The sequence below is a fragment of the Meriones unguiculatus genome, chromosome 15 (genome assembly GCF_030254825.1).
Source record: "Meriones unguiculatus strain TT.TT164.6M chromosome 15, Bangor_MerUng_6.1, whole genome shotgun sequence".
Lineage (NCBI taxonomy): Eukaryota > Metazoa > Chordata > Mammalia > Rodentia > Muridae > Meriones > Meriones unguiculatus.
The window spans coordinates 42,312,913-42,326,693 of record NC_083362.1 but is presented as its reverse complement, the minus strand read 5'-3'; the positions used below and the strand labels follow the sequence as shown (position 1 = coordinate 42,326,693).

General features: G+C 42.2%; 1 protein-coding gene across 4 annotated transcripts in view; it reads left to right on the top strand.

Annotated features, from left to right (window-relative positions):
- Hecw2 (HECT, C2 and WW domain containing E3 ubiquitin protein ligase 2) overlaps positions 1-13,781 on the top strand; it is a 349,936-nt gene that overhangs the window by 296,867 nt on the left and 39,288 nt on the right. For all 4 annotated transcript variants that reach the window (XM_060368357.1, XM_060368358.1, XM_060368359.1 and 1 more), the window contains 3 exons: positions 325-434; positions 8,920-9,040; positions 10,333-10,446. In XM_060368357.1, the coding sequence (XP_060224340.1) occupies positions 325-434; positions 8,920-9,040; positions 10,333-10,446 (345 nt within the window). The remainder of the gene's footprint in view (positions 1-324; positions 435-8,919; positions 9,041-10,332; positions 10,447-13,781) is intronic.

Sequence of the window (13,781 nt, the reverse complement as noted above, 5' to 3'; positions counted from 1 at the left end):
CTGATAAGCAGCCAGCGAAAGGAATATTCTAGACCCTGTGTCTCCACACAGATACCAGACGACAGTAATACTGATGATTAATGGAGGTGGGTAAACTCAAGCATAATAATACTTACAGAGAATGTTTAACAACACATGTGCAAAATTATGTTTCACCTGTACATGGATGTTTCCAACAATAAAACAATGGGAGGAAGCTACCTGTTAAATCATGATGGAGGACAAGAAAGCCTTCACAGAATCCCACCTTCTTCCTTGCTGTGGAAGCAGTCTTCTCAGCCCCTTTGGATAATGTGTATATTCTGTTCCATGTTTTTTTCCTAGTTTATTTGAGGAAGAGATAATGTCCTATGTGCCTCCACATGCCTTACTCCACCCCAGCTACTGTCAGTCCCCGCGAGGCTCGCCTGTGTCATCTCCCCAGAACTCACCAGGTGAGTCGGCCTACTACGCATGGGCGTGCTCTGAGGAGTACAGCGGGGAGCGCTCTGCCTGCAGGTACAGGCTGTGTGGTCTTTGCTACCTTTTTAAGGAACTTGCCCCTTGTCAGTTCCTTTTCACTTACAGATGATACGCAGGAGGATAAATGTTAGTTGTATGCATGTCCTCTTGTAGAATTCACTCTTCGTTTTGCTGTCTACTGGCTAATGTTTCTTGAAAAATCCTACGTGAGCTCTTCTGATTCAAAAAGTTTGGTTGAGGGTACAGTTTTGATAGACTATGATGTCTCCACCCAAGAAATAAAATAGAATTTAAATCATTTGGGATAATGGACTTGGGCATTTTCCCCTTATTGTATTCACTGATTGTATGAGATGGAACGAGAGAAACGAATGGGCAGACGGAACAAGCTGATGAGTGAAAGCCTATTTGGGTTCTTTTTGGAAGAAGTAGATGTGAACTAAGGGGTGGGGACTGGCTGGGTGAGTAAATGGAAAAAGTGGAGCTTTGCAAATGAATTTTTAGGGAAGGTAGCCATGATGTTGACAGAACACCAGCTATGTCTCCATTATAGGCAATGTGGTGTTCTCCCTTTTATAGCTATCAGAATTTAAAACTATTGCAATAGAAATCCAGACTTCAGATGTGTCACCGAAAGCTGCTCTGCTCTTTAGTGTACAACGTGTGTTCTCACACGTTGCTCTGATAATAAAGCTGTTGTCTGATTGAACACCACAACAGGAAAAGCTCTATTAATTTGTCCATGTAACACAGATTTATTGAGCATCCAACGATGATCCACGCACTGAATTAGACCACTGTGGTATTAAGATGAATCACACAGTCTCTGCTTTTGAAGGGTTCGTGGTGAGGTGGTGAGTCAGCAGTGAGTCTGAAGCTCAGTGGTCAGTGCTGTAATGCTGAGATATCTGGGAACATAGGTGTGGGAACAGTTGTTTAGGGAAGATTAAGGTAACAGGTGTGAGGGAACCCTGAATAGAAATTTGGCAGGTGGGCTTGAAATTTAGCTGGGTGGTAGTTGCCCAGCTGGCCCTGGGATTGGTCCCTAGCATGAGGTGAGGGGGAAAAAAACACCTCAGCTACATCAAACAGGCAAGCAAAAACCAGGAGAGCTGGAAGTTTCCCTGAGGGTCCTAAGACAGAAAGACATTCTGGTTAATGCTGAAGCACACACTAAGCAAGGACAGGAGGACACTGGGGAAAGTGACTAGAAATGGAAGGTGTTCTCAAGACTCAGGTTGGAAATGTAGACCAACCTGAATGCTTTCTATGTGACCTACCCCAGGGTAGACCCTGATCTGGCAAAGGTCACTAATAACGGCATGAATTTAAACCCAGTAGCCTGTCTTTTGGGTCACATATTTAGCATCTAGTTCTATTAACGATGTCTGGAAAACTGGCTTTTGGTGAAATCTCTGAAACTTTTCAAAAAGAAAAGTGCCAGTGATATCTATTTTATGAAGATCAGTTTGATAGCAGCAGGAGGGATGACAGAATCTTGGGGACTGGAGGCAGGGGAGACATTTGAGAGGATGTTGCATTAGACATGCTAACGAGCATGAAGGGAATATAGGGATAAAGCAATGGGACATGTAACATGCTGGGTCTTTAGGACTGAGCCCAGGGAAGACAAAGCCAAGGCAACTTAGAAGGTCTTTCCCACAATGCCCAGCGGATGATGGCTCCGCTTGCCTAGAAAGAAAAAGTGTGTAGCTTATAGAAAAAAGTAAAATGAGCTTGACTTGTTACATGTTTTATTGAGAAATTTGGGGACATTCAGTCTGAGCTACCCAAAGACAAGTGGAAAATATAGTTACGAGATACCAAAGACAATTGGGCAGTGCAGAGACTGACAGCTATCAATTCAGTGTCATGAGGACTGAAGCCTAGAACGCAGATCAGATGAAGCGTTGGGCAGGTAAAACAGGATGATCACATGGTGAGTCCTCACATCTAAGGAGTGGGCAAAGGTGGAGGGATGAGTAAAGGAAATGGTGGATTCTGGAGTAGAATTAGGAAAATCTTTTAGGGGAGCCAGATGTCCAAAGGATTCAGAAATAAACAAAGTCCTAAGAGAGCCCAGGAACTGTGAAACTCATAAAGTCGTACGTGATCTTTGCCAGAGGAGGCTCTACAAAGATGATACAGTAGACTATGCAAGGTGCAACATGGTACCTGATGCTAAGTGAATGCCACAGTTGTAAAGTCAGAGTTGGACAGTAGTCAGAAGCAGAAAAATTGAAGAAAGGAACGCTCAGCTGGGGAAGTGAACGTGTGTGCCCACAAGACTCAGGGTGGTACTGATGGAGACAAAGGCTGCCTTCCAGCCCCTGACAAGGCAGCACACCGGGGGTAATAGCAGGTCAACACTGGATCAGCTAGAGACACATACATGGATGACAGGTGAGAGGAACTAGGTGTATGACACGACAGGTAAGTCTAAAGAGGGAAATCGGAAGTCACAGATGGCCTCAGTGAGTTCTTCTACCAATGGAGAGACTTTGGACAGTTTATCACCTGCCAGAAATTTAAAAATAATATTGAAGTAGTAATAATCACATCATCTCTCATGCTTTTTTTGCGGGGGAGGGGGACTGCCTTACATGACAAATATCTAGTAAACATTGATTTGTTCTTTTTCTTTTTTCTGGAAATACGATCCAAAAAGTACACTTTGTCCCTCTGTGAGGTATTCATTACTGGCATACATGAATTCATTTCTTCCTGACTTGCAAGGTCAGCTGGCTTAGGCACTGAGTCATTTGTAGCGATCTTTGTCTTAGGTCGGATGTGTGCTAAAGCTTTTAGTGGCTCTGCCTTGGTGTCTTACAATTAAAAGAGTAGAGCCATGTTGAATTTTGCTCATGCTAGCCACGGCATGAGCAAAAGGGAGCTTTTGGCGTTTTGACATTTTTCAAGGTTCTTCCTCCAGATTCCATCTTGTGAACCCCCACGTAAGAAGCAAGCTCTTGAAGACTGCCTGAGCAGTCTTTGATTCTTTGATCCTGTGCAAACATTCTAAGTGGCGACAAAGTTCACATCTTCATTTAGCATCACAGACCCACAAGAGTGGTTCATGGCAGTAATGAAGTGCATTCTGGAAACTCAGAGTTAAACATTTTCCAATGACGTGTGTAATCTGGCCGTATCTAAATTGCTAGCAGTGTTTGTGGTGGTTTTAATTTGCAGGAAAAATCATCTCCATATTCTTGGCTTGCTCCAACCCAGTGGGCTTTGTCTGATGCTGAGACTGGGATGTAGTGCCTGATAGAGTGGAAGCAACTGTAAGCAAGTCCACATGAGAAGAAGCAGGCCTCACTAACCTCATTTCCCCTGTGGAGGAATCTATTTCTGAAAATGGCTTCTGCGTCTATCCATTTCTTTGCTGACTGTGTAAAATCAACATCTCAGAAATAATTTTTTGAGTGGCCTGGTCCTTTTCTTGTGACTAGAATTTCACCCATTTTAGTGGCTTGAGAATGATACTGTGAAAATTATGACAATAATAAATTTTAATGATCTTCATTCTGAGTGCCTAGGAACCTGGAAATCTTTCCATACTTAGCCTCATTCCAAGTCCATTTGCATGTCTTCTCAAGAGAAAAGGGGCTCTGGAAACTTTGACTCACCGCTTTCTGCAGCTGTGAGAGTGCTCACCTAAAGCTTGTCAAAATTTTGGAATGTGAAGGTTTGTTTTTCTAGGGCCTTTATAATGCCAATCCGATCTCAGCTGTGTCTGAAGGAAATGGCCTCTGCAAACACCATACAGTTTTTCTATGACAAATAAGAAACCAAGAAAGTTTGTTTAAGGATACATCTCTAGGAATTTAAATTCAGTGGCACACAGTTTGTCTCATATATTAGAGATATAATTTCTGTGTCCATTTTCCAGTATACATATTATATCCACTGGTACTTTGACTCCCTTTCCCCAACCCCCGTACCCTCACTTCCCTCCTTGTCTCCCAGCTTCGTGTCTCCTTTTTATGTGTGTTATTAATAGCCCCCAGAGTACAATTACTATAGATATTTTATTTTTGTTATTATTCTTCTTTATCGTCATGCCTCATGCTGCCAAGATAGAGTGCCTGGTATTAGCACACCCTTCAGTGCTTCCTTTTTAATAAGTTACATCTCGGCCAAGTCTGAAAACCACAGTATCAAATCATTTTCCGTAAATGGTGTGAGCCACTGATGAGCCTCATGGCTCAGGTCTGGAATTCCAGCTACATCAGAGGCAAAGAAAGGAAGATGGCAAGCTTCTGCAAATAGTTAATAAAGTACTAGCCTTCCATGAGGTCAGTTCTCCATTCAATCACTTCCTAGAAGCAACTGACCTTTTCCCACGTGATTCCCTCTGGGAGAGCTCCGGAGACCACGAGAGTGCTCACTGAGAGAAAGGACCTTTGATTGTGGTTATGGTTCCCATACATTTATATCAGTTCAGTCTTCCAGGAACATTTTTTGGTTTTTAGAACCAATATAACCTCATTCCTTCCCTGGAAGCTCTTGGCAGTTGAGCTTAACTTGTATTAATTATATGACAGCTGGTGTTGGCAACAGTGGCTCATACCTATAAACCCAGATGTGGGAAGGGAGAGGCAGGAAGATTTCAAGTTCCAAGCCAGCCTGTGTTATATAGCAAGACACTCTCTCTCTCTCCACTCCATCCCCTCTCTCTATTTCTTAAAATAGTTTTATTTTAACCAGAAACCTTGTTGTAAGTTATGTTAAACAATATATCAGTAAAATTTGTTTTTAAAAAAAATTATTCTTATAACACTATCCTTTCCCACAACAAAAGTAACCTTTCAGAATTAATAAGGATAATATTTATTCAATAAAATAGATGGTTAGAAATTCTATTCATAATTTTAAATGAAGAACACACTCTTTAAAGAGCTTTCCTTCACTCTTTAATCTTCATTTTCGGTTTCCCACCAATGACTGACGTTAATGGCTGCTTTCTGGGCTGTTTGGGCTACTGGTCTAGAGCTTCTCACAGCTCTCTTGGGTTTCGCTAGTGGTGCTCTGTCTTGGCCTTCATCCATCCAGCAGCAGCCTTGTACCCATGTGGTTCATGTCTCTTTGTGGTGCAAATGACTTCTTCAAGCACGCAGGCAGCCCTTGCCCTGTGCAGCCCTGGATGCTGCCCATGGCGCGCGTGTCTCTCTGGTTGCAGGTGAGCTCCCTGTAAGTGATTCTTCAGAGTGGCTGAATTTTGGAGTCATCTGGAGAGCTGTGGAAAACACTGAGGCCTGGGTCCTAACCCCCACAGATGCTGATGGAATGGGTTTGGGTGTGGCCTGAACTTTGGGATTTTTTAAAGTTTCCTAAGAGATTCTAATATACACTCGAGGTCGAGAACCACTGCATAGGATTCTCTTTTACTTCCTGGATTTTTTTTTTTTTTAGGTTGGATATATTTGTTTTCTTATGACTTAACTCTTAGCTCTTTGAACAAAAGATTTATAAATCCACAGACAAGCCTCCAGACAGAATACTGATCAGGAGCCCATCTTGTGCCTACCCAATCTCTAAAGTTTCACTATTTTTGCCTATGTGTTGAGTATATATACAGGTGGCATTAACAGCAGGTCACAGAGGGCTTCTTATGACCCAGATACTGCACAGTGTCCTGCATACACGAACTCACTTTATCCACTGGAATTGACTAATTTCTTCCGCAGATTCCAGAGCTGTCCTGTCCAGTGTCTGTAGAGCGATCATTCACTGTCATATCCAAGTCAAAGTTTATACACAGTTTCCTGTGTCCCTGGCTACCAAAATCATTCCCCACCCTGCTTTTAGCATCCAACAGACCTGGTCAAATCCCAAACTCCCATTCCTGGCCTAGAATGTGGACAGGAAACTGCTTCCTCATTTTCCTCAGTAGCAAAGTGATAATGAAAATCTTAATAACCAGTTCACAGACCCCTATGGAAAGTGCGTTCTCCCTAATGTATAGCAGTTGCTTATCAAAAAACAGCTATCATCGTCATTAAGAAACTCTGCTGTCTTCAGAGCTTCCCATCCCTGCCCCTTGCTCTTCGACTGGCACTAATTTGTATTTCCCATGGTTGGTGTTCCTCTGAGTCACCACACTCCTGACTAGTTCTTATCCCCTCAGGCCTCAACTGCTGTATAAACACCTAACTGCTTCCCCGCCCTCAGTCTCTCTTCCTCTTTCCCACCCTTAATCTACCCTACACCCTCTACTGAGAGTTCCTCCAATCAAATACCACGTTTGCATTATTCCCTTTCCCCTTCTCAATGCTCTATAAAGGCGTCCTACTCCTCCCCACCCCACCCCCATTCCATCTTCTAATTGGCCCCAGCCCTTCTGACTGATTAGCTTCCCCTTCTCTCTTCAGCATGCTCACTGTACTCTAGGTTATGGAGTGTCCTTCTGTTGAACACACATTCAATATTTAATCTAGTTCTTGCTGCTCTGCACCAGTATAAAACACAGATTGGTTACTATTTACAAGTCCGGTGTTATTTAATTTCCCATTGCTGTGACCAAATACTGGACCAAAAGCAACTTCGTGGAGGAAAGGTTCATTTTGGCTTACAGTTCAAGGGGATACAGTCCATCATGTCAGGGAAGACATGGTGGCAGGAGCAGGTGGTAGCTGGTTATTTCACATTCTCAATCAAATAGCGGAGGGATGGATTTCAGGGACTAAGCTCCTGTTTCCTTTTAACTCCAGCCCCAGCCCCTGAAATGTTGCCACTAACATTTAGGGTGGGCCTTCCTACCCCAACTAAGCAGACCTAGAAATTCCTTCACGGACATGCCCAGAGGTTTGTTTCCATGGTAATTCTTGATCCTATCGACTTGGCAATTAACCACTTAGGCTCCAATTAAGCTCCTCCCTGAGGTCATTTCCATTTTGATCTCCACTCGAACAGATTACTTTTCTGTGACATTATTATTATCTTCTATACCACTGATCTCAGTAGGTCAGGCAGCCAGTGTCACTAAGCTGGTGGAGGGAGGGGAGTCCAAGGAAGCAGCCGCCTGTCTCCTTAAGGAGGGTCAAGCCAGTTGTGAGATTTCTCATAACTTTCAAGAGAAAAACATGTTTTTATATTACTTGAAATATCCTAATAATTTTTAAATGCTGGCAGTTAGTCTAAAGTCTTTTCCTTTTCCTTTTTCTTTTTTTTAAATATAGGGGGCAAATAAAGTAGACCCGTGAGGCTGTTTATAGCCACAAGGCTGCAATTTTATCTCTTCTTTACAGTTTGTATCCCATCTAGTTTAAAATTTAGTTATTTGATATTTTATTTTTGTCTTCTCAACCAGGGCATCCACTGTTGAATATAACACAAGATTAATGATAAATAGCCAACTTAGCTAACTCATTTCTTAAAGAAAATGTTGCAAGGCATGATGGCTCAAGCCTGTAACTGAAGCATTCCTGAGGCACAGCCAGGAGGATGGAAAATTCAAGGCCAGTCTAGGCTAACTAGAAAGATCTTTTGTCCCCAAAACAAAACAAAACAACAGCAAAACCCACATATACGCACAGATGTGCACACCCAAAAAAGGGAAGAAAAAAAAAAAGCTCATAGAATGTGCACTGTGTGCAATGAACACGACCATAATTTGTTTTCTGGTTTCTTTCATTGAGTTGGGAAATACCTTGTGGAAGCTGTTTTTGTCGTGTCTGTGTCTGATTCCCCTATTCATCACCGGTCTAACATCCCAGCATGTGACTTAATCACCTGTGACACACAGATTTTTCTGTGGAAAGAGGAAGAAGCCATGTTTTATTTACGCTTTATTAATAACACTGGGGTGTCGGGTGGCATAGTACTTTCAATCTGTAGATATTGACAGTATTTGACACATTGAGAATGCAAAGCATATTAATACTGTTTTATTTTTTCAGCAATTCCAAGATATATTCTTCCCACAGTTAAGCTTGAATTCTGTTTTTACGTAAATCATTCTATCCTGCAATGTACAATAAATGTAATTATATCTCTAAAATCATTCTTAAATATAGTGAATACCCAAAAACATTTCCAGGGGGCTTCATGCAGCTTCCTGTACCGTTTTTATGATATCATCTCACAGCAAGCAAAGATATTCCATTCTGAATAGTTATCCGTAGACAAGAATAACTACTTCACTCATTCTGGTTTGGACGGAAAAAGGGAACAAATCTGAGAAATGTGTGAGCATATTTGGCTGTTTAAACAGGATCCTTATTCTCAGTTAAAAGCTACAAACAAGAACTTCCCTTGACACCTTCCTTGAGCTTTGTTAAGGCCTTCATCTGTGTGTGTGTGTGTGTGTGTGTGTGTGTGTGTGTGTGTGTGTAGGGGGTGATACAGAAGCTGAAAGCAGTATCTCCCTTTTCTTGCTAACTTGTGGTAGTCTTTCATGGTGGATGCGATTCTCACAGGCCACAGATCCAGATTGTCCTTTTGTGGTTGCTACAGGTACTCAGCGTGCCAATGCCCGGGCTCCAGCCCCTTACAAGAGAGATTTTGAAGCCAAACTAAGGAACTTTTACAGGAAGTTAGAAACTAAAGGATATGGACAAGGCCCAGGGAAATTAAAGTAAGTGGAAATGACACAAACCACATGACTGATAGATGGTGAATGGATAGGAAGCAGTTGGGAGTTTGGAAAATTGGTTGTCACATGTCTATTTTAATGGGTATTGTTATTTTGGAATTTATAAATTACAGTATAACAATGTAAAACATTGCTCAGAAATTGAGCGCTATTATGCTTATGCTTTCCAGTCACACTAGGACTGTGTAGAACTATAGATGAAACTAAAGTTACTTATTTTTTTTTTCTCCTGAGGAGAACCTCTTTGTTGGCCCATCTGATATTTGTGAGATACATAGTTATCATGTTTTGTTCGGGGCCGCATGAGTACAGGACAGTGATCAGCTCTGCTTTGCTCTATGAAATAGACTCACTTCTTCAACAGAGCCTGTTGTGAATGCTGTGCCTGCCTCTCTTTAGCTACCTCCCTTTCATCTCTGTGTGCACCTCTTTCCCTCCTTCCTACCTCAGCCCCTATGTCATGTCCCCATTTGAGCTCACTATCCCACCTGTGAGAAGGTAGAGGAGAGAAGGCCACCATGTGCCCTGAGTGCACAGGGCAGGACCAGCCCCAGGCACAGGAAGGTTTACTCAGTCAATTCCACTTTTGTGGACCTCCAAGCACATCATATCTCTCTGAACTGTGCTCTTCCTCATACTTGAATTGCCAAGACCTTCCATAAGTTCAGGCTCCCTGTCATTTCTTTGGTAAATTGTTATCCGTAGAGGATGACTTTAATTGTCATCATCACGGCAGATTGCCACAGCATCCTTTATTTTTATCTAACCTTTAGGAAAAATCTCAAGACTCACTTTAAATTCAGTACAGTTGTAAACTGTTTTGCTTTGCAGGACACACATGCACACACAAACACTGAGACATTCAGTAATTGAATTCCATGCTTAGGTGCATTCCAGTCTTAAAGGATTACCTCATAGCGTTGTTCTTTCTTTAATAAGCAACTTCTCTGTCTGTCTGTCTGTCTCCCCCTCCTCTCTCTCTCTGTGGGTGTGTGGGTGTGTCTTATGACCACTTTTCTTATGGGATAAATGTCTTCGCCTCTCAGAAAGGACTCATGGGTGTTTTACAGGTCACAGGTTTACCCATGATTCTTTTACATAACTTTTGCTATTGTGTTAAAGACAAATATGTGTTTAAGTGCAGACAGCAGTGACATTAAGCAGCTTTACTCCTCACCTAGTTAACTGTGGTAAATAGAAACTAAATGGCAAGACAGAGAGGGAATAGGAAATACTCTTTTAATGCACTTCTCAGACTGCCTCTTTGCGGACAGGTTAATTATCCGAAGGGATCACTTGCTGGAAGATGCTTTTAATCAGATTATGGGCTACTCCAGAAAGGACCTGCAGAGGAACAAACTGTACGTCACCTTCGTTGGGGAGGAAGGGTAAGTAGAACAGAGAAGTGGTCGCTGCAGCACAGGCTGTGGCTACGGAGCGGATGTTTCTCTGCGTCTCTGCGGTTCGCGAAACAGGAAATCCTTCTGGCAGAAAGTGTTCTCACATGCTTAAACATTTTGCTTTTTTTTTTTTCTTCCTCTGGTTTTTCAATCACTTGACATAGAATTTTTTTTAATTAAAATAACTTACATGTAATTCATTTTTCTCATTTGGAAGGCTAGTTTATTTGCTTTTCTCTGCATCTATCGTTTGAAGGCGTAAAAAAATGGAGCTTTGGGGAAAGGAGACAAGGAACTTGTTTACCACCCTGGCTGCCTGAGTAGAATATGTGTCACCTGTTAAGAAAGCCCTGCTTCAGAATCGTGGGTCCTGCTGCTCTGCCCGGAAGTGCCCACAGCAACCACGCCGACGCCTTTCCTCCTGTTTCCGTGCCTCCAGTTCTCTTCCCCTGGGAGGACAGCATACCTCCCCATATAACCTCCTACTGTAAACAAACCGTGCAGCACGACTCTTCATGAGTGTGCTTGGGAGATGAAGGGATGGGGCTCCTTCACTGACCCTGCTACACCCCAGTAGACACAGCATTTGTTAATGGATCGTCTTGGGCTGATAGCCTGCATCCGCCATAGACCTCCTCCTTCTTACTGTCTCAGGACTCGCTGCTTGCTTTGCAGCAATTACGAGACCCAATTTTAAAATACCACACAGTCATCTAATCTCTGCTTGTGCTCCATTTGACACTGTTGGCTTGGGTCTTTAGTCAGCTGTACTGAGGAACTTTGGACCTTGCCTATATGCTAGCCCAGCACCCTGAGGTATATCCCTAGCTCTTTTTTAGTTTTTATTTGGGAGGTCTTAACAAAATGCTTAAGCTTGCCTTGAACTTAGACTGTAGCCCAGTGAGACCTTGAAAATTACAGTTCGCCTGTCTCTACCTCCCTGTAACTGGAGGTTACAGCCTGTGCTACCAAGCCCAGTAGTTTGGATTACTTTATGAATGCCTCTTCTTCATTACTGGCATATACAGTAATGAAGAGTAAGAACCACAGTAGGTAGCCAACCACTTTGACCCTTCAGTATACGTTCTATGGAGTGGAGGTTTAGATCACTACTTACCTGCCCATGGAACTAAAGAACAGCAAAATCAAGACCCGAGCCCAGGCCTTAAGTCTTTCTTAGTACTCTTGGTACTCTTGGACCATACTGAGATTTAAGAAACACCCCTTGTCATTAGTCTGTCTGGATCCTGTTTTTCACCTTGGAATGTTTTTTAGCGTTCCAGGTGGTGACTGAACACTTGGGGTTTGGACTTGAGCTTCCCTGAGGCTTCAGCCTTTCATGACTAATGTACATATGTAAATGGACTTGTAGCTTGTATTGGTTTGCTCAAAGATGCAGGTGCACAGTTGAAAAAGGAGGCAAGTGTTGTCAGCCTCTTCACAGGTATGCAAGGGATGTCAAGAATTTCCTTACAGGCCAGTCTGGTTTGGATGAGAATCTTTTTCTTTCCTAGAACTTCAGCTATCTTCCTTTATTATTAAACTGCGGACTTTTTTTGGGGGGGAGGGTTGGATAGGGGAACATCTTGCTATGTTGCTCAGGCTGGTTTTGAACTCTCAAGCAGAAGTGACCTCAGACTCCAAAGACCTAGGAGCCAGATCTACAAATGTGCCTCAGTACTCCTGGCTTGGGCTACAGTTTGTTGAGATCTCGTTGACACACTGAAGAAAGCCCTAATGGATGCATTTGAGTAGAACAGATGTTTGTCCAGTGTGGTCATCCTGAAGTTGTCTACCATATTCTGAACGGATGACGTCAGTTCCAAGCAGAGCTAGAGTCCTGTTTGTTTGATGATCAAGTGCCTCCTCCCCTTGTCACTTGCCTACTTTCTGTGACACCAAAGGGAAAAGAGAGAGAGGATACTCTGGGAGTAGTCTCAGTTATCAGAAACAATCCCTTCACCTGCTCCCTCTATACACGGGTTATTGATGCTGGGTTTCTGGACTCAGGCTCTATCATGTCAGTGTTCTCTGTGTAGGTGTTAGATATAGGTCCCCGCCTTTCAGTTGAGGCACTGAGAATACACCTGCTGGCTTTGAAACATAAAAACTATACTCTTGCCGAAAAACACAGAAACCTCAAAACTACATGAAAGGGGTTTTTGTTTTGTTTTGTTTTGTTTTTTTGTTTTTTAAGACTTTTCAAAGAATCACATTAAACATGGTATTTTTCTCTGGATTATTAAAAAATGCCCACATTTTCACACTGAATTTTAGAAGTGGAACTTTTCTGTTATTTCCTCATCTCCAGTTTTAATGTTGTCAGTTTGTTGTTGTTGTTTTTAAAGTTCCTTGAGTTTAAGTCTACTGTATGGCATTAAAAAACAAGTATGCCTGTTGTTGAGGTATTAGTTTCTAGTTTTTCTTCAGCACCAAGGTTCTTTGAACAAAGTGTTAATTTTAGGCCTGGATCAAGAAGTATATACAAAATGGAGCCTGAAGTGTCTTCTAGTGCCTGCTGTAAAGAAGTTTGTCAATAGACCAGAGCTACAGGGCACAGAAGCCAACAGAGTACCCAGTGACCAAAGTGGGAATAACTTCAGCTACAAAATGAATAAATAAAGAAATATTGAATAGTAACTTCAAGTGGTTGAATACATGATCAAATAAAGAAATAGATGGAAGAAAGGAAAATCTCTCCAAATAACTCAGGAGAATTTTATAAGTGTGGATTACATAGTGATTTTCCCCCAAACAATACAGTATGGAAAAGGGGATAGAGAGGTGAATTTGTTTTGTCAAACCTGGCAAATATTGTGTCAAGTTATAAGGCATGTTGACAGCGTGTCCTTCAAATGAGAACAACACTTTACGCAGTATGACCTTAAACCTCAACCTATAGTCTCAGTCTATCTACAGGAAAAACGTGGGATCATTCCCAGTTGAGGGACATTGTAAAAACATTTCACCAATATCGAAAGTCATCAAGGACATAACAAGAGCAACACCAGAGGAGTCTGAGACAATGCTAGTCAAGAAGAGACAAGATGATTAAATGCATGCCACTTCCTAGATGAGATTGTAGAACAGAAGGGAAATATTAGGTGAAGGTGAATGGAATCTAGATAAAGTATACATTTTGTTAATAGTTATATATCAGTGTTGGTTTCTTAATATGACACCATTTATGACAATCACTGAACCACGTTTTGCAAAAGAGAGTATATTCCCAAGGAAGTGGGGCCTGAGTCACAGACCTGCCTGCATGGGGCTAGGGTGTAGAGGTCTTAGTGGGATAAAGAAGCGGCATGGCCTGGTGCAGG